The sequence below is a fragment of the Coregonus clupeaformis genome, chromosome 9, assembly GCF_020615455.1.
Source record: "Coregonus clupeaformis isolate EN_2021a chromosome 9, ASM2061545v1, whole genome shotgun sequence".
NCBI classification, from domain to species: Eukaryota; Metazoa; Chordata; class Actinopteri; order Salmoniformes; family Salmonidae; genus Coregonus; species Coregonus clupeaformis.
Genome location: NC_059200.1, coordinates 42,441,753 through 42,463,375, shown reverse-complemented (window position 1 = coordinate 42,463,375; position 21,623 = coordinate 42,441,753). Strand labels below are relative to the sequence as shown.

At 44.8% G+C, this 21,623-nt stretch overlaps 1 protein-coding gene across 3 annotated transcripts in view; it reads right to left on the bottom strand.

The window, feature by feature from the left end:
* The window catches only part of LOC121573843 (netrin receptor UNC5C-like), a 230,145-nt gene extending 208,988 nt beyond the window's left edge, over positions 1 to 21,157 (bottom strand). For all 3 annotated transcript variants that reach the window (XM_041886178.2, XM_041886180.2, XM_041886181.2), the window contains exon 1: positions 20,614 to 21,157. In XM_041886178.2, the coding sequence (XP_041742112.1) occupies positions 20,614 to 20,734 (121 nt within the window). In that variant the 5' untranslated portion in view covers positions 20,735 to 21,157. The remainder of the gene's footprint in view (positions 1 to 20,613) is intronic.
* Between the last annotated feature and the right edge of the window lie 466 nt (positions 21,158 to 21,623).

Genomic DNA, 21,623 nt, shown 5'->3' with positions numbered 1-21,623 from the left:
GACACGGCCATTTGCCATTGGAGATAACTAGTGACATGTTGTGGAGCCCATAGAAATCCTATTAAATTACGTATTAAGTAACCTAATTCCTAATTCTATGGTGGAGCCAAACAAAAGTCACAATATCCAGCATGATGCCTCACCAAGCCTGGGGCTTGAAAGATCAGTAGTTACAGTGAGTATTGGGACAGTTTATTTTGGCTCTGTACTCCAGCACTTTGGATTTGAAATGATACAATGACTATGAGGTTAACGTGCAGACTGTCAGCTTTAAGTTTAGGGTATTTCCATCCATATCGGGTGAACCGTTTAGAAATTACAGCACTTTTTGTACATAGTCCCCCTATTTCACTGTATTTACAGTGTGGAAATTACCATATTAATGTTGTTACTAATGGGTGGTAGTAATGGGACCTAACCTTGCAATGCACAGCGGCAGAGTTAGACAGGTAGGTACTGAGGAGAGATGAGCTGGAGAATATCATCTGATTAGCCGGTTGGAAATGCCACCTCCAATCCAACAGATGGATGGGTTAGAGGTGTATACCGTCTATAATCTACTGCAGAATGCTACGTTGATGCACAACACCATTGTATCATTTTCAAATGATCAAACTCTAATCTGCATATGGCCTATATTTTTTCCCGTCTTCTTTCAGGGAAGTTATTCAGCCGACTAAAGAAATGGAAAAACAGATGAAAAACAAAGTTAAAACTTGCTAGCAATTATTATGTGGCAGAAGCTTTGAAACCCTCCCTACAATGTGTGTCCTTGCATCTGTGTAAAGCAATTACAGACGTTTTTCACCAAAGCTGAGACTATCCACCTCAGGGGAGCGCGCTCCAACTGGAAGACATGGAGTGTGGCGCTAGTTAGAGAATCATTATCAGCGTCTGCCAGAGATCATAAAAGTAGAGCAGCAGTCTACTGCCGCAGCAAAAACAGCTCTGGATCCACAGATTCTCAGTTTCTCCAGTAGCTAATTGATGAAAAAGAAAAAAATGGGCCTACGGTTTCCTGCGTAAACACCTCCCACCCATGTAAACAAACATAATCACAACAATATGGCCAAGGGCTCGTAATCTTATCACCAAAGTGAGATGACTGAAATTTAAAGGGGGGGAACCATTATTGTCGTTTGGCAGTTTATTGAATTAAAATGGCTGCCTCTCTCCCCTGAGACCACCCCTATACAAATGTGGCACATTTGGGCCATGTTACTAGGGTAAGGCAGAACAGATGTAATATTGCAAGCGTTTTTCTAAAAGAAACCCTGTCTGCTTTCCCTGACACTTGCCCTCCCATCCCCCTCCCCTCTCCTCAAATAGAAAGGAGTGATCCAAAGAGAAAGAGAGAATAAAAAATGAAGAGTTTGGTTAGATGTGACAGGCAGTGAAGAGGGGACGTGGTGCCGCTGATAGAGGTTAGACATCTAGGCTACATCCACTCTGTGTGACACATCCATTACACTCTTCGTCACTGTTGTCCTACCCCTGGTTCACCAGAGACCCACACTGTGTCTGTTTGTCTGTCTGTCAGGACTGTCCTAGACTGTCCATTCCACTCACACCGTCACCCGCTTCAAGTCCCGTTGACTTTACAGGGCCGACCATTGACGCTCCCTGGATTTGACATGCTCCATGGAAATTCCTGAAACCCTACACTGCATTCTGTCAAGCTCTTATTAAAACAAACTACAGGAACAGAACCCAAATGGAAGCTTCAATGTAAATATTCAAGCTCGTGTTTTCTCATGCCCTCGTCTCTCATATTCAATCAATGGTGGAAACAAAATGCCAACAAGAAAAATGGCCCCCTAAAACCAAAAGCAGGTTTCCACAGGATGGAAACCCAATAGGGCTCAGATTTCCATACCCAATCATTCCCCAAAAGGAGACGAATGTAAAGAAAAACATGTATATGATTCGGAGGAAATAAAAGCAACCCAATCCTTACTACAGATTCTTAGTTTTTCAACATTGTGCTTTATTAGTAGACTTAATGTTCTTACTGGTCCCGTATGGCTCAGTTGGTAGGGCATGGCACTTGCAACTCCAGCACTGTGGGTTCATTTCCCACAGGGGACGAGTACGGTAAAAAAGTTGATCAGAACGGGTTGGTCAAAACAAGCATTTTGATTGGTTGAGACACATTCTAAGCCATACTGAAAAACCTGTTAAGCAGCACGGGTAAGCCTACGATGCAAAAATTGGCATTTTGTTTTCTGTTCCATCTTAGAAACCCCTGCGCATCCATTGTCCCATCAGCCCAGCCAGCCAATTCATTAACTTGATCTCCACTGTAAAAGGCATCTACATTATTTCCCCTTGCTTCTAGCCTAACATTTGGTTTGTACAAAAGTTGCTGTCTGTCTCTCGACATTTGCAACATAGTTTCACAATTGAAATTCGATCTCCCTCCACTGTCCTATTGAGAATTAACGTGTGAGGACGAGACAGACTTTTCTCAGCCAGTCAAAATCATGAATCAGCATCATTTTTATGGATATATACAAAGGAATGTCAATAGAAAACAGGTCAAACGACATGAAATGCAGCTAGTTTGCTGTCTTACCAGCTTCAGTTTGAAGTGATTGTGTTAGCTGTGTAGTTGGCTAGCTCCTCCGAACAACAGTGTCCTGATGAGAGAGCACATTTTCTATGCCAGGCGAAATTGCGCATCATTAGCTCATTGTTATGGATGTATCCAAAACAGCTTAAACAAACCCAAATGCAGCTATTTTGTTGTTATTCTAGCTGCACCGTTTGACCTGACTGTGTTAATCGTAGTTGGCTAGCTAGCAAGTAAGGGGATAAGAACGTTGCCAGCCAGCATGGCAACGGAACATTTAGAACGAACGACTGAGTCGCGTCCATAGAACAAAAATATTGAATGACTGGGTCGCGTCTCTGGCAACCTACCCAATAGAATGAACGGCCAGCCGGCTTGGCTAGCAACCATAGATGTGTCGGGACTAGGCCGTGCTAAAAAAGTTGTTTAGCACGCCCTCTCGTGTACAATTGCTTTAATGAAAATGTATGCACTAACTACTGTAGATTGCTCTGGATAAGAGCGTCTGCTAAATGACTAAAATGCCTTTTCAAACTGCCTCTTAAAGCCACATAGCTTAGAAGAAGCGGCTGTGCTATCTGCCTCCTTCCTCTCCTCCTCCTTCTCTTCCTTCTCCTCCTCTTTCTAGTCTTCCTCTTTGGCCTGTCTCTGTGCTTTTGTTGGCGGAGCCCGTGCTCGCTGGAGCCTAGCTACACAATAAAGCATCTCACACGGAATAACAGCGATAAAACACAGAAAATGTATCCGGCGGAAAGCTAGTAAGTTTTGTTGTAAAAACAAAAACATGATGATTTAGTAATGTGTTCCTTTGCAAATGAGAGGAGTAAGGGAATGTGTATGCTGGCATTTATGCTGGTGGCTACTGGAGGAAACACCTCAGAGGACGTGTGACTTACATTGCACAGTATGACCCGTTCACATGGCAACCGTTGCCGTGGTGCGTGGCTTCCCCTCCACCTCTCTGTGGTGCAGTGAGTAACCCCCCCCCAGCTAATACCTGCCAGCTCGGCTTACCCCGTGTCAGCCTAGAAACCTGGGAACCCCTACGCTTTGTGTGTCACCAGTGAATTATCGGTTTCCGGTGCACATGTTACAGCATAGCTACAGCAACCCATTACGGTGTATCGGTTTACACTGGCGAGCTGGTTCTCCTACAGCTGTGTTACTGTATGGGGTCATGGTTTATAGGGGTCTGGACTTACAGGAATGTATTTTTTATTTATTTTATTTTATTGAACCTTTATTTAACTAGGAATAAACCCGTCATCTCATTTCATATCAATCATTTATTCCATACACCAAACAACTTCCTCTATTACAAGCCTCCTTTTTATAACAATCAAGATGGATCGATGGCTGGAGGCCTTTGACCTTCAAAACAGCCATTTTGTGTTAGTTTCTGTTCCGGTCTGATCATCACAACAACATTAATTATTCATCCTCTTCCTGCTCTCTATTTGGTCAACCACTTCTGAACTGTTTATCCCATTCTACCCCCTACCTAACTTAACTATTTCCATGCTTCTCTTAAGAGTATGAAACCAAATATGTGCTACATATCTGATTATCTGGGCCCTCTGTGTGCTGCCTCCCTGATGTCCTACCATTTGAAGAAGGTCATACAATATCGCATCAAAAATATAATCCATCCAATGTTTGCCCTCAGATTTGTGCTACTCTACAGTTTAACGATTTTTTCATACCCCTTCAGACTCAGAGGAAAGTGTTGTAACAGTTCTGGTTCTGTGGGAATATTAGAGCCCACACACACATCACCCTGACCTCATTTCCACATCTGTGATTAATTATGTTTAACTTCCACTGACCCCTGTATGAGCTGCTTTCTGTCATGTTCACCTCATCTCCATAAGGCTGTTCATTCCACTGGACTAAGTGGTATGAGAAGTGTCTCTCTGGGGCTATGGAGTAAAGTAATTTTGTCTACGAGGCCCTTTAATTTGACTGACAACTTCAGACTTAACAGTATTCTACACTTTGGTTCCTGACTGCATTTCTGAAGAGAAATACAGCACAGACACCCTTCATTTAGCGAGCAGACTTACTGTAACTTTATGACAATGCGGTTCACAACCAGGATAAGGGGAGTCGTAAAGTAACCCTTCGCCATGGAGTTTCTGACTGGGCCCGTTTTAAATTAGCCCAGTGTAACTCTGCCTGCCAGCTAGCTGCTTCAGCCACTGGGGACTGATCGCAGATATATGGCACACACACCAGCACACAAACACATGCTGTACAAACACTGAAAAGTGCTGACACCCAAGAGCCACCTTGAGCTGAGAAATAATGGTGGAATTACAGTAACAAGCCCCAAACTGGAGAAAAGAGGTCAGAGTTTGTGGAGGGGGTCCATCACACACACACACGCAGACGAGATGCATTAAAAACACATTAAAGGGGAAAAACAATGCAACACTGGGCAGAATATGCAGAGTAGCGGTTATTTACGTGGCTAGACCTCTAATGACGAATTCTAATGGTGAGTGTCTGGTGAGAGCGTTATTAAACATCAAAACAAAGACAACAATTGATCATAATTCCGATATAATTATAAATGATTTCAATAACATTTATTTCTTAAGTGTTAAGCCTCTTGACACACACGGTCGTCACGCTCTCTCTTTTCTCTCTAAGTCAATAACCTGAGACGGAGGAGAATCGATCCCACACTCACCCACGGCACTGCAAACCAATGGCCTTGGCTTTAATTTAGCACCTCATTGAACAGACAGAGTAAGAAACAACAACATTACACATTGACATTCTGACAAACATTGAATGGGGCCCTGGTCATAATGGCCTGTTCTGTTTAAACGTCTGTTTTGCAGCACTGTAGATAACAGATGGAAGGAAAGTGAGGGGAATTAAGAGAAAGATTGATTTCCTGGGGATGAATGGCCTGGTATTTGTCATCGATAAATCTAGAGCAGACTATCCTCCCAGGGTCAGTTATTATCAGACACACACAAAACGTATGCAGAAGTTCAGACAGTATTTCAAAAGGTCAGGGTTAAAGAGTGTGTGTGTGAGTGGGGAGGATCCCAGGGAAAACTGGTAAATGTTTAGCAGGACAGGTCTAAGTCAACGGGTGGGAGTATAATCTCTTCTTCTGCAGTGGTTAATGTTGTCCAGAACCAGCCTCAGTGATTTAGGGGTGAGACGCAAAGCTGTTATCTGCTTAGATAACCCAGAGACTCCCCTACAACACACACACCACCCCAAACTCCATTTACTCCTTCCTGGTAAGGTTGGCCAAATATATAGGCCTTATGTAGCAGTGTTCCATCCTCACTCCCCATTACTGCACCCCCTGCCTCATTTCACGTTCCAGTTTAGACCATTAATTAGTGTAAGGGGACAAGAAGTAACATTGCCCTTCTAGCATCCCAGGTCTGCCTCTATTGAGCTCTAATGTAAAGCAGAAACCACAACTCTGCTTGTGAAATTTTGGGGGGGAGGAATGGAGGATAGGGGAGGAGGAGAGGGAGGGAGGGAGGCAGGGAGGGAGGAGTAGGTCCCTCATTTAAGCCCCATGAAAAACAAGGAAGCACAAACATTTATCTGTGCTGGCCTTTCATCAGGTGCTTTAAGAGCCCAGGAATTACAGAGAGGGAGATGCTGACAAACGTTAGACAGGAAACGCAGAGCGTGGGTCTTCTGATCTCATGTTTCTACTAAAGGGCTCTGGTCCCATATCCCCCTCCCTCTCCCCATGTCTCCCTCCCTCCACACGTCCCCCCGCCTGCCTCAATGCTGACATACATACACCACAGCACTACCAAGATCAATGCCTGTGTCTCCACGGACAACTCAGGAGATAACGTGCTGGGGGGGGACCGATTTATTGCCATAGACATATCAAATCAAATCACATTTTATTTGTCACATACACGTGTTTAGCAGATGTTATTGCGGGTGTAGCGAAATGCTTGTGCTTCTAGCTCCGACAGTGCAGTAATATCTAACAAGTAATATAAAACATTTCACAACATATACCCAATACACACAAGTCTAAGTAAGGAATGGAATTTAAGAATATATACATATATGGACAAGCAATGACAGAGCGGCATGGACTAACATTTTACATTTACATTTACGTCATTTAGCAGAAGCTCTTATCCAGAGCGACTTACAAGTTGGTGCATTCACCCTATAGCCAGTGGGATAACCACTTTACAATTTTTTTTTAAATTTAAAAAAATATATATTATTATTTTATTTTTTTATGGGGGGTAGAAGGATTACTTTATCCTATCCCAGGTATTCCTTAAAGAGGTGGGGTTTCAAATGTCTCCGGAAGGTGGTGAGTGACTCCGCTGTCCTGGCGTCGTGAGGGAGCTTGTTCCACCATTGGGGTGCCAGAGCAGCGAACAGTTTTGACTGGGCTGAGCGGGAACTATGCTTCCGCAGAGGAAGGGGAGCCAGCAGGCCAGAGGTGGATGAACGCAATGCCCTCGTTTGGGTGTAGGGACTGATCAGAGCCTGAAGGTACAGAGGTCCCGTTCCCCTCAAGCTCCATAGGCAAGCACCATGGTCTTGTAACAGATGCGAGCTTCAACTGGAAGCCAGTGGAGTGTGCGGAGGAGCGGGGTGACGTGAGAGAACTTGGGAAGGTTGAACACCAGACGGGCTGCGGCATTCTGGATGAGTTGTAGGGGTTTAATGGCACAGGCAGGGAGCCCAGCCAACAGCGAGTTGCAGTAATCCAGACGGGAGATGACAAGTGCCTGGATTAGGACCTGTGCCGCTTCCTGTGTAAGGCAGGGGTCGTACTCTCGAATGTTGTAGAGCATGAACCTGCAGGATCGGGTCACCGCCTTGATGTTAGCGGAGAACGACAGGGTGTTGTCCAGGGTCACGCCAAGGCTCTTTGCACTCTGGGAGGAGGACACAACGGAGTTGTCAACCGTGATGGCGAGATCATGGAACGGGCAGTCCTTCCCGGGAGGAAGAGCAGCTCCGTCTTGCCAAGGTTCAGCTTGAGGTGGTGATCCGTCATCCACACTGATATGTCTGCCAGACATGCAGAGATGCGATTCGCCACCTGGTTATCAGAAGGGGGAAAGGAGAAGATTAGTTGTATATCGTCAGCGTAGCAATGATAGGAGAGGCCATGTGAGGATATGACAGAGCCAAGTGACTTGGTGTATAGGGAGAATAGGAGAGGGCCTAGAACTGAGCCCTGGGGGACACCAGTGGTGAGAGCACGTGGTGCGGAGACAGCTTCTCGCCACGCCACTTGGTAGGAGCGACCGGTCAGGTAGGACGCAATCCAGGAGTGAGCCGCGCCGGAGATGCCCAGCTCGGAGAGGGTGGAGAGGAGGATCTGATGGTTCACAGTATCAAAGGCAGCAGACAGGTCTAGAAGGACAAGAGCAGAGGAGAGAGAGTTAGCTTTAGCAGTGCGGAGAGCCTCCGTGACACAGAGAAGAGCAGTCTCAGTTGAATGACCAGTCCTGAAACCTGACTGGTTTGGATCAAGAAGGTCATTCTGAGAGAGATAGCAAGAGAGTTGGCTAAAGGCAGCACGCTCAATAGTTTTGGAAAGAAAGAAAGAAGGGATACTGGTCTGTAGTTGTTGACATCAGTGGGATCGAGTGTTGGTTTTTTGAGAAGGGGTGCAACTCTCGCTCTCTTGAAGACGGAAGGGACATAGCCAGCGGTCAAGGATGAGTTGATCAGCGAGGTGAGGTAGGGGAGAAGGTCACCGGAGATGGTCTGGAGAAGAGAGGAGGGGATAGGGTCAAGCGGGCAGGTTGTTGGGCGGCCTGCAGTCACAAGTCGCAAGATTTTATCTGGAGAGAGAGGGGAGAAAGAAGTCAAAGCATAGGGTAGGGCAGTGTGAGCAGGACCAGCAGTGTCATTAGACTTAACAAACGAAGATCGGATGTCGTCAACCTTCTTTTCAAAGTGGTTGACGAAGTCATCCACAGAGAGAGAGGAGGGGGGATTCAGCAGGGAGGAAAATGTGACAAAGAGCTTCCTAGGGTTAGAGGCAGATGCTTGGAATTTAGAGTGGTAGAAAGTGGCCTTAGCAGCAGAAACAGATGAAGAAAATGTAGAGAGGAGGGAGTGAAAAGATGCCAGGTCGGCAGGGAGTTTAGTTTTCTTCCATTTCCGCTCCGCTGCCCGGAGCTCTGTTCTGTGAGCTCGCAATGAGTCATCAAGCCACGGAGCTGGAGGGGAGGACCGAGCCGGCCGGGAGGATAGGGGACAGAGAGTCAAAGGATGCAGAAAGGGAGGAGAGGAGGGTTGAGGAGGCAGAATCAGGAGATTGGAGGGAGAAGGATTGAGCAGAGGGAAGAGATGATAGGATGGAAGAGGAGAGAGTAGTGGGAGAGAGAGAGCGAAGGTTGCGGCGGCGCATTACCATCTGTGTAGGGGCAGAGTGAGTACTGTTGGAGGAGAGCGAGAGAGAAAAGGATACAAAGTAGTGGTCGGAGACATGGAGGGGAGTTGCAGTGAGATTAGTAGAAGAGCAGCATCTAGTAAAGATGAGGTCAAGCGTATTGCCTGCCTTGTGAGTAGGGGGGGACGGTGAGAGGGTGAGGTCAAAAGAGGAGAGGAGTGGAAAGAAGGAGGCAGAGAGAAATGAGTCAAATGTAGACGTAGGGAGGTTGAAATCCCCCAAAACTGTGAGGGGTGAGCCATCCTCAGGAAAGGAACTTATCAAGGCGTCAAGCTCATTGATGAACTCTCCAAGGGAACCTGGAAGGATATAGATGACAAGGATATTAAGCTTAAATGGGCTAGTGACTGTGACAGCATGGAATTCAAATGAGGAGATAGACAGATGGGTTAGGGGAAAAATTTAGAATGTCCACTTGGGAGAGATGAGGATTCCTGTGCCACCACCCCTCTGACCAGATGCTCTCGGGGTATGCGAGAACACATGGTCAGACGAGGAGAGAGCAGTAGGAGTAGCAGTGTTTTCAGTGGTAATCCATGTTTCCGTCAGCGCCAGGAAGTCGAGGGACTGGAGGGTAGCATAGGCTGGGATGAAGTCAGCCTTGTTGGCAGCAGAACGGCAGTTCCAGAGGCTGCCTGAGACCTGGAACTCCAGGTGTGTGGTGCGTGCAGGGACCACCAGGTTAGAGAGGCAGCAGCCACGCGGTGTGAGGCGTTTGTGTAGCCTGTGCGGAGAGGAGAGAACAGGGATAGGCAGAGGCATAGTTGACAGGCTGCAGCAGATGGCTACAATAATGCAGAGGAGATCGGAATAAAATGAACTAAACATCTGGGAAAGGAGAGAGCCACAACTCCCAAATATAACTCTCCCAACTTCCACCTCAGAAACTATAATTGTTGTAAACTACAGCGGTTCAATGTTTTCTAGGAATAGACTAACCCAGTTTATTCAGCTAGCTAACTAGGTGCAGTATTATTCCGTGAAAACGTCCGGGCACCTCGTCATAACACACGGCACGAACACACAGAGAGAGCCAAACTAACGTTAGCTAGTCACCCATGTCCCGAATTCCTTGAGCGACTCGGGCTATCAATATGAAAAAAATAAATAAACACAAGTGTAGGTTATGACTTACCCCTAGCAGCTACTATTAGCTAGCCAAGTGCAAAGCTAGCCACTGAATTGACTCAGCCAGTTCGCGTCTGTTCACTCGGTCGTTCCAGCTATTGTTTACAAGTAGCTATCCAGGTTGCAACAAGCTTGCTAATTTTCAAGCACAGTAGCCACTTGCTACCTAACGTTAACGGTTCAGACAATGAGGTTAGAAAACAGCTGAATGGTAGGCAATTATTGTATGTGATTATTGTAGGCAGCCAGCTGGCGTAATTTTAGGCACTCTCAGGCGTGAAACAACTATACCGTTGCTGATAGCTAGTTAGTTAGCTAGCTAGAATAGTTAGCAAACTAGCTAGCCATTGCTTTCAGACAAAGAAGAACCTCTCCTTTCACGGCACGAATACACAGAGAGAGCCAAACTAACATTAACTAGTCACCCATGTCCCGAATTCCTTGAGCGACTCGGGCTATCAATATGTAAAAAAAAAAAATACACAAGTGTAGGTTATGACTTACCCCTAGCAGCTAGTGTTAGCTAGCCAAGTGCAAAGCTAGCCACTGAATTGACTCAGCCAGTTCGCGTCAATACAGTACAGTACAGTACAGATACAGATACAGTAGAATAATATAAAGTTTACTACATCTTCTGTATCTGATGTAGCGTGTTATTGCTTAACAAAATATCAGGCAGTAAGATACATGACTTATATGATGGATTAAGGCTGTTTCTATTCTTTGAGGGTTTTTAATATTTGATTGAGTTGTGTTCTTCTACCAGTGTTCCACAGTGAAAGCAGCAAGCTTTAGCTCTCTGCACAAGAAGACATGGCAGTGCCCGGATTAATTAAAGTTTTAGCTTTGCCAATCAGTAGACGGCATAGACAGGAGCTCTCTAAGGAGGCAGGATTTCCATAGTGGTGGTGTACAGTATAGTACAGTATAGTACAGTAGGATGCAGACGATGCCTGCTCTGCTCCATACTGTGTGGTGGTGGAGGTGTCGGATTAGTTAACACACCCATCAGCTCAGATCAGCCACCTCCTCCTGCTGGTGCTGCTGCTGCTGTGAGCCACCCAGGTCTTTCTCATTTGCGCTGCATGATTTAGGATGACTTTATAATGACTTTAGCTCCAAAGAAAGAAGGAGCTGTAGTTTTCTTGAAAGTAAAAAACCCTCCTATCTCTTATAATGGGACACAAATCCATTTGTGCTCACTGTAGGCCTAGATTATTTATTCTGTGCAGTTTGGGGTCTGAGGTACGTGTATGGCATGGCACATAGTGGTGGTTTCTATTTCCCCACCTCCTGTAGCTCTGTGCCACGTCCCAATCTGTACAGTCCTATAGCCTACAGATGCATTATCTTAATTTGACCCTGCTTCTCACAGCAGGAAATGAATGCTGCAGGAAATGTTAATTATTATGTGGAGTATAATGAATGGGCAATTTATGTAGGGGTTGATACATTTTTCATCAGGGCAAATCAAGTCTGACATTTTAAAGTGGAAATTACAAACTTTAGAAGCCTTTTACAATTTGCATTTCCTGCTAAAATTCTCTGTGACAACAGAGTGATCAAATTAAGATACAGAATCTGTACTGTAGTGTACCTGCTGGGGCAAGGCTGCACTGGGAGTCTGCAGGGAACGCCATTAAAAAGGACAGCAGGGAAATAACAGCCATACGACTGACTGGGCTGTTTGGTGCTCATCAGCACTTTGGGGCTTTTTGTAGTGTCTGCTGTATTCGTGTAACATCTGTATGCCAGCAGCATACCAATTCAGTCCCAAATCCCCCTCACTCTGCCTATTTTGTGTCCTAATCCTCTTTAAAAATGTAGACTAACATCCATAGCTACAGCATAGCTACAGGAGAGGACATCAATTAGATTGCGGTCTAGTGTCCACTTACTGTGTATGTCAGGTAGTAGGCAGAAGCAGTATTTCACCAGGTGAGGTATACAGTGGCTCAAGAACTGTTGCCATGTAGCAGATCTGTGTTTGCTTTAGCTAACTCCTCTGTTGTGTTCGTTGCAATGCCAAACCATGCAGCCTATGGCATGACAACAAATGACAAAAGGCTTGGCTAAAGCACATATAGATTTACATAGCTAGTCACATAACACAAAGCATACAATTCTGTAGCAACAAACAACATTGAAAGCCCACCGAAGATTCCATAAAATCTAGTCTTTTACCTGCCCTTATAAGGTGATTTCCCCTGGCTGTTCTCCTGCTAAGGGCATGGAAAGATGGAAAAACAACAGGACATTTGTGGTTGCACCCCAGTGGAGCCCACAGGGAAAAGAAAGACAAATTAAAGGGCAGAGGATAGAGTGTGTACTTGTGCTCACTCATGATGTGCCCTGTCAGTCCCTCTCCTTATAACGGCATGAGAAGGGCCACTTAATTGGAAATTACTTCTCCCTCTCTCTCTCTTTCTCTCCTTCTACCTCTCTCTCTTTATCTCCTTCTCCCTGTGTCTCTCTTTCTCTCCTTCTCCCTGTCTCTCTCTTTCTCTCCTTCTCCCTGACTCTCTCTTTCTCTCCTTCTCCCTGTCTCTCTCTTTCTCTCCTTCTCCCTGTCTCTCTCTTTCTCTCCTTCTCCCTGTCTCTCTCTTTCTCTCCTTCTCCCTGTCTCTCTCTTTCTCTCCTTCTCCCTGTCTCTCTCTTTCTCTCCTTCTCCGTCTCTCTCTTTCTCTCCTCCCTCTCTCTCTTTTTCTCCTTCTCCCTGTCTCTCTCTTTCTCTCCATCTCTCTCTTTCTCTCCTTCTCCCCGTCTCTCTCTTTGACTCCTTCTCCCTCTCTCTCTTTCTCTCCTTCTCCATCTCTCTCTTTCTCTCCTTCTCCCTGTCTCTCTCTTTCTCTCCTTCTCTCTGTCTCTCTCTTTCTCTCCTTCTCCCTGTTTCTCTCTTTCTCTCCTTCTCCCTGTTTCTCTCTTTCTCTCCTTCTCCCTGTCTCTCCCTTTCCCTCTCTCCCTCTGATCCTCCATTTCTCTCACCTCTGATCATAATTGGCCTCTCCATGAGGAGTGGGGGCTGTAGTAATCCCCTGAACCTCCTCTCCTCCAACTCCCCTCCTCCTTCAGTGTAATTACTGGGATGTTAGCTGATTCACCCTCTGAATGTGAAATTACTGTGAATTTTACAAGCCACCAGCCACCTTAAATTGGGAGAGCCATTATCTGGCATTCACTTCAAAACAGAGGTGAGGTCACAGGTAACCATCACCATCACCATAGTAATCATCATCCCTTATCAAAGCCGGTAGGTCGATTGAGAACAGGGCTCTTTCTCAATAACCATTTTCAGTGACTTAATGCAGTCAAAAGTCAAAATGGGACACAGTACACTAGCGATAGCAGTCAGACAGAATGATCGCTCACTGAGCTCTAATGCATTCTGTCTCACTCCAAACCCTGAGCACTCGTCAAAACAAAGCCGCACACACACATACAGGTGCACACACACACAGGCGCACACACACACATTACACACAACACTTCAGCTGTGTATGTGATGTGAATGGGAGAGGCTTTCTGCTCTCTGGGTGGTAGTGAAGAGGAGTATCTGTTGTGCTGAAACACAGGTCAGCCGTTCTGGCACAGGCCTGCTTGTCAAGTGCTGCTACTTGTGCTGGGCCCTGCTAATGTACAGCTAATAGAAGTGAATGTTGCACTGTGATGCTCTCCTGCAGTTTAAAGTGTCACACTGCAGGGTGATTAATGACACTCTCCTCTCCTCTTCACTCTCTGTCAACCTCTCATCTTCTCTCTCTCCCTCTCGACTTCTACATCCTCCTCTCTCTCCTCTTTGACTCTCACCCGCTCCAATCTTCCTCTCCCGCCTTTCCTCTCTACTGTATCTCTCTGCTCTCTTCCCTCCCTCCCTCCCTCCCTCCCTCCCTCTCTTTCCTCCCTCTCTTCCCTCCCTCCCTCCCTCACCCCTCTCCTTTCTTTTGTAGCTCAGTGAATAAGGCAGACGACACACAGGATGTTGGGAGTCGTTACTGTGCCCATGATACTGTATCTAGCCGCATCTGCACAGCTGGAGATATCCGGATTCAACAGCACTGCTGCAAACACATCCAGTGCAGTAATAGTCGTATACCTTTTCTCCCCAATAAAAATAGAAAGTGACGTCAGGTGTGGGGACACAAACTCAGCAGTCCCTTTTCACAGTAATTATCACACTGAACCACACTCACACTCCGTCTGGGTTAGAGCCAACAAACAGCATGTTCCTCTGACATCATCAGCCTGAGGAAAAGGCACCGGGTGGCCATTTCTGATGACATACACAGCGTTGGGTTTTGCCCTTTGCCATCACCTATGTGTGAGTGCTTATGTTACTGAGTCTCATTTTCCCTCAATTAAATATGGGCTTTAAAGTATAGACTGCGTCACCTTGTCACCTTCTGGGCATTGCCAAAAGGTCTTAGCGCTATGTAATTCGCTAGCATTCCTCCACATACAATGTGCTCATTGTGAATACAGGCGGCGTTTGTGAAATGACCGCAATGGCTGTAACCTTAGCAGCACCTCTGGGACCATAGTTGCCAGGCAATGGAGGGAAACGGTTAGAGTAATAATAATGATAGAAATAACATTCTCACTTACCTCCATTTTTTTAACACACTTTCTGATCAATCTTGAAATCCTTGCATGAGAGTGTGCGTGTAAGTGCGTGTGTGTGCCTCTGCATGTGTGGTTAGGCCTCCATCCTAAGTTTCCCTTCACTTAAAAAATGACAAACTCTTTCTGGTAGTTTGAACAATATTTTTTCAAGATCCCAGTAGCTTTTCTCTCCGTAAACAAAGCTCAGAGGACACATACAACATTTTTTTACATTTTAGTCATTTAGCAGACGCTCTTATCCAGAGCGACTTACAGTTAGTGAGAGCATTTTCATACTGGCCCCCCGTGGGAAACGAACCCACAACCCTGGCGCTTGCGAGAGAGAGAGAGAGAGAGAGAGAGAGAGAGAGAGAGAGTCCACAGACTCCCATGGTTCTGTTTAGTTAGATTGGGTTGTGTTTGGTTAGATTGGGTTGATTTGATTAGGATTCCCATTAGCCGATGCCAATGGCAACTGTATAATACTGTACGTTTCCTTAAATTTGTTCTGGACCTGGGAACTGTGAAAACAGTTGCAAACGAGAGTTTCTATTGGACAAATTCAGGTATGTTTATCCCTGTTTTGTTCCGTTTGCTTACGTTTAAGAAACGCTTTTCAACAGAATCGGCGGAATGAATACACCCCTGATCACACGCAAAATCAGTTCCCTTTCATAGCAGCCAGATCGTTGTATAATGCCTTCTCACATCTACGCGCTCTCCTCCTCTCACCTTTTCCCTTCGATTGTGGACTTCAGTGCACAACACACCAGCTGGCTGTGACCAGGCGAAAAAACCTTTCCAAGCCAAACCTTCATATCATAAACGGTCCCCGGTGGCAATAAATTAATAAAACCAAAAGCTTACCTTGACTTGGAAGAGTTCCAGTGTTGGATAGCCATAGCCAGCTAGGTAATTTAGCATCCCTTTCTCTTTGAGACGGGTGTTTGAGTTGGCTAAACTTGCTAGCTAGCTGCATTTGCTAGCTAAGTAAGTGAAGGTGAAAGAGAAAAAAATACAAAATATAGCTCATTCTATCTCTCTCTCTCTTGCTTCTTCATTTTTAAAGAAATTAATTTGTTAAAAACTGTTAAACTATTGTTTTTCTCTCTCTTTGAGTCAACTACTCATGACATTTTATGCACAGCAGTGCTAGCTGTAGCTTATGCTTTCAGTACTAGATTCATTCTCTTGTCCTTTAATTGGGAGGACAACATGTCAGTTCATGCTGCAAGAGCTCTGATAGGTTGGAGGACGTCCTCCAAAAGGTGTAATAATTACTGTGTAAGTCTATGGAAGGGGGTGACAACCACAAGCCTCCTAGGTTTTGTATTGAAGTCAATGTACCCAGAGGAGGACGGAAACTAGCTGTCCTCCGGCTACACCATGGTGCTACTCTACAGAGTGCTGTTGAGGCTACAGTAGACCTTAATTTCAAAACAATATTTGAATCAATTATTTGGTGACGTGAATATATTTAGTATAGTTTTATCTAAAACATATCACTTTTTTAATGTTTCACTATTTTTATTTTTATGACATTCACTGAGGAGGATGGTCCTCCCCTTCCTTCTCTGAGGAGCCTCCACTGGTATATATGGTATACCACCCAAGCCTAGTAACATTGCTGTCTGTAAGTTTACTATGCAAACAATTTCAAATGTCCAACACATGAATGTTTCTTACAAAAACAAGAAGCGATGCAGTCAGTCTTGCCTCAACTCTTTGCCAAGAGAGACTGGCATGCATAGTATTGATTTTAGCACTCGATTTCAATGAAGAGCAAAACGTGCCGCTCTGTTCTGGGCCAGTTGCAGCTTAACTAGGTCCTTCTTTGCAGCACTTGACCATATGATCAGAATAAGATCAAACTAGAGCCTGCAGGACTTGCTTTGTGGAGTGTGGTGTCAAAAAAGCAGAGGATCTATTTATCACAGAGAGACCTCTCCCCATCTTTACAACCATTGAATCAATATGTTTTGACCATGACAGTTTACAATCTAAGGTAACACCAAGTAATTGAGTCTCCTCAACTTGCTCAACAGCCACAACATTCATTACCAGATTCAGCTGAGGTCTAGAACTTAGGGAATGATTTGTACCAAATACAATGCTCTTAGTTTTAGAGATGTTCAGGACCAACGTTAGTTAGAAGCTAGGCTAGCATCTGCACCAACGAGGGACCAAAATAGACCTGCTATTCTTCCCTGTAACACAGCGAACGTCCCACACCTTAATGTGATGTTATATGTTGACAATTATTTGAATATATGTTAATTCATAGTCATTTTGCAAAAGAAAGACACAAGAAAGATACGTCTTTCAATGCATGCTACCGGAACCGCTACATGTGGAGAGCTACATGTGGAGAAGCACAGTGATGATCATTGCCTCTACACAGTGTCTGAAGCAGCAGTGTCTGAAGAGGACAGAGAGGCTAATTTGGCGTCACACTGCTCTTTGTTATGAAGTATCTCATGTATCTAATAGGCCTTTAATTTAAGTAAAAATATACTTAAATCTCGTTAACACGTTTGACTTTTAGTTCAATATTGTTTGTGTAATTCCATACCGGAGAGACAGCAGGGTGTGCTGGGAGGTATTTGAAATAGGCCTATACATTGATTTAGCTATGCACTGTTTGGAGAACGATCCAAGATAAACTCTCTCTTCCACTGCCTCTTCTCTCTCATCCTCAGCTCATCTGCATATTCAAACAGTCACAGAGTGATAGCTGGCCAGCTGGGAGTAGAGGGAGTGGGAGCCCTTCCAAACGGAAGTTCCATTCTACTCTCCCTCTCTCTCTTTCTCACTCTTTCTCTTTGTATCACGCTCTCTCTCTCTCTCTCTGCTGGAATCAAGCTAGGTGGATTACCTTGTCAAGAGTACAGGTTCAAACATAGACTAATAAGAAGCACAAGACAGTTTAAATTCACCATGAGGAGCTACCATCCCAAGAGTCTGTCCCATACTATCAACTATATATTTTAAAAAATACCCTTGGCTTCCTTACACTCCTCACTATCTAAAAGGGAAAAGCACCAGGATAATGCTGTGCAGAGCAGAGCAGAGCAGGAGACGCTGCAGCTGGGTAAGTGAGACACTGTAATCACCAAACGGGTGAGTCTTTCTGCGCTGAAGAGACTCTCCAGTGATTTGGAAATGTGCACAGGCAGCTCATTAGTGTCCAAAAAAGGCAGGGCCATTAATTAGCCCCAAACAATGTTCTCCTGGCTTATCGACTTCTTAATGGACAGGGAACGACCTGGTTCGTGTTCCCACTCCAGTCAATGACACAGGCCTCTCCGGGGTTCTGGAATGACCATTATGTCATCCTAGCCCTGCCCTTCAGAAATCAGAGCTGTTTTTCATCCTCCGTTTTCTCCTTTGCTCATTCCTCATTAACTATGTAGGGGACTGTGATGCTGGGGCTGGGACAGGGGGCTGGGGCTTGGGTTGAGGCTGAGAGCTGGGGCTAGGTCTGGGGCTATGGGGCTAGGAGCTGCTGGGAGCTGCTGGTAGCTGAGGATGGGGCTGGAAGCTTGGGCTTGGGGCTGGGGCCAGGACAGACTGAATGTGGGTTGCTTTTCCCTGTATGGATCATCTGAAATGATGGTGTTGGGTCTGCAATTTGAAATTGCAGGCGACTCTTGGACTGAGCCAGAGCATGAAGGGCGAAAGCGTGACTTTCAAACCACTCGTTAAAAAAAAAATCCTTCCTCCTCCAGCTGGGTCTGTGTTAATAAAGCCCTGAGTTCTGACACAGAAAATGTGGAACAATCCTCACACCATTCATTACATTATGTGTGCATGGATGTGATTGGGATTTTCACATAGTACATATACGGTAGGAAAGAGGCCACCCATCTGCCTCCTGAGGAAAACACACACACACATACAGGAATGCACATTCAATGCACCCGAGGGGATAGTTGTATGCCCTTTTTTTGTTTGACAGACAATCCAGCTATGTAGGGAGTCGATTTGGTAAATGGGTTTGGGTGTTCTACACTGCTATTTACTGTGTGATAACATATTAAAAAGAAAACATTGTTTAATATACATCTGTCTCTGTTCATAATACTGTAATAAAATATCAGAAGGCATTAAAAGAATGAAGAATGATACAGGCCTACACAAAAAAATCTGAACCAACTTGAATTAATAATATTCAACCCGTTGAAAATCTATATTAAACCAATAATGCCTTCCAGTACTATTGTTGACCGATGCCTCTAGCCTCAGCACTGTACCACTGTTCAGATAACAGCAGGTGAATAACCAAGGACAACAGATTGTTGACCGATGCCTCTAGCCTCAGCACTGTACCACTGTTCAGATAACAGCAGGTGAATAACCAAGGACAACAGATTGTTGACCGATGCCTCTAGCCTCAGCACTGTACCACTGTTCAGATAACAGCAGGTGAATAACCAAGGACAACAGATTGTTGACCGATGACTCTAGCCTCAGCACTGTACCACTGTTCAGATAACAGCAGGTGAATAACCAAGGACAACAGATTGTTGACCGATGCCTCTAGCCTCAGCACAGTACCACTGTTCAGATAACAGCAGGTGAATAACCAAGGACAACAGATGTGAGGAGCAACTTTCCTGATGGATGAGGCAGTGACCTATAACCCCTAACTTTACCATCCTCGCAACAAGAAGTGAGTGAGGGAGGGAGGGAGGGAGGGAGGGAGGGAGGGAGGAGGGAGGGAGGGAGGGAGGGAGGGAGGGAGGGAGGGAGGGAGGGAGGGAGGGAGGGAGGGGCAAATGAAAGGCGATGAAAATCCACAACAATAGGCGGCAACTTCGTATGTCACAACTACATACTCTATTATAAAAGTCTATGAGTGCAGTAAAATCCAATGATAAGATTGATCTAACCCATTGTAGCAACAACATGATAAATGTGGGAAAAGTGTATGACAAAGATAAGCCTCCACATGCAGTTATTAAACCGAATTTTGCTGATGGGGTTAGAGTAATAAGTAAGTTAAATCAAAATATTTTCCAATTGCTGTATTAAGCATACTATGTAAGATGCCAGCCAGAGAAGCTTCACTATCAGATACCTCTTTTTTTATAGTCTCGTATAAAAGATATCCCAACCAGCGCACTGTGATCGCACAGTTGAAGTCACAGTGTGTGTGTATGTGTGTGTGTGTGTGTGTGTGTGTGTGTGTGTGTGTGTGAGAGAGAGAGAGAGAGAGAGAGAGAGAGAGAGAGAGAGAGAGAGAGAGAGAGAGAGAGAGAGAGAGAGAGAGAGAGAGAGAGAGAGAGAGAGAGAGAGAGAGAGAAATAAATAAATAAATAAATATAAAGGAAAAGATTGTGACTATATGACTCAGGTGTAACTTAAGCTTCCCAATCTTTCATAATAAAAAATATAAAAAAAACATGTAACTGATCTTAAAATGGAGCAAAAATGGGTATGGTCAACCAAGACCATTTTCTGTTTACACCAACCTAATGCTTCACTGAAGTTGTGTCATTTTAATGAATAGCCTAACACATTTTAAAAACTTCGATATCCACCTCATTCAGTAGTCTATATAGAAGAAACAGTAATTGACGGTGTAAATAGCCCAGTGCTCATGGTGTGCCATCACAGACATTACATTTTGGCTACTGTACATTTTTCCATTCTAAACGATATGCGACTCTGGGCTTTTTTCGTTGAGGGCATTAAGTGGCAAGTGTAGACAATTTATTTTGATGTAGGCTAACTATTATTTTTTTGTTGCGAAAATCCAGTAGCCTACAAAGTATCTACTTTTTGATGGCATCGGTAGCACAACTGGTTATCTGGACAACACTCGAGCACTCAGCTCGAGCATTTTCTGCAAGCAGGTATGGCTGTAAATTCGATAGTTTACCTTGAGAAGCTCCGATATCCACGAAGGCAATTAGAAAAACCAAAGAAATGGTGATCATCTGCAGTAAGCATCCCGCGACTCCTCTTCTTCCACTTCTAGCAGTTTGTCCACTGTACCCCATGATGAGGAGTCAAAAACTCCGCGATGAAGCAAGTCCAGTGGCTATCAAATGACGTTCCAAATGATCAACAGTCCTTGCAGCAGCGGCAATGAAATCTTTCAGAGCCTCAAATTTGATGAATAGAAAGGGAAGGTAGAACGAGGGAGGAAAATTTATAGAGAATCAACAAATTCCAGGACTTCAGTGAAACAGTTTTGAAATAAGACAGATATTAGATTGGTTTCATATGAAGGTATGCATGAAAACCTCTGAAATTACCGTTTGCTCTGTTCACTTTAATGATTAACTGGTCTAGCTGAATCTATGGGCCGATGTCTTTTTGATAAGTAGTTCTTGTTCCGAATCTGAAAATTCACAAAAGTCCTCCGTAACTGCCTCTACCGCTCTCCTCACTCCATCAAGCGAGAGCGCATACAACCTCAGTCTAGCGCACTGTCTAACGCACTGATCGAATTGAATCAGAGAAGGCTCCGTCTCAGCACCATGCGTCTTCAACCAATCCAAATACGACCGACTCCTGTCTGTGGCTGCCATATCAAAACCCGGCCTGGCACCTCGGAATGGATGTTATTGATGGACTATAGAAGGGTGGGTGGTTTAACAAAAAAACTGATGTGTGTACAACTTTGGGGCAAAATAGACGGGGTTGCCTTAGAGTCAAATGATTGTTGACACACTGTAAACTGTATTTCCTCTCCAAATGTTTATTGAAAGCATAAATACATTTGCACAATGAGCACTTACTGGTTCTCAAATACATTGTTACAGTTGTTGGTCAGCTACCTAGTACATTTTTGCCATATTAGCATAGACATAACATGAGTCAAAACACCTCAAAATAAGACATGGTATCAATAACAAGATGCAGCTAGCTGAAACGAGACACCTC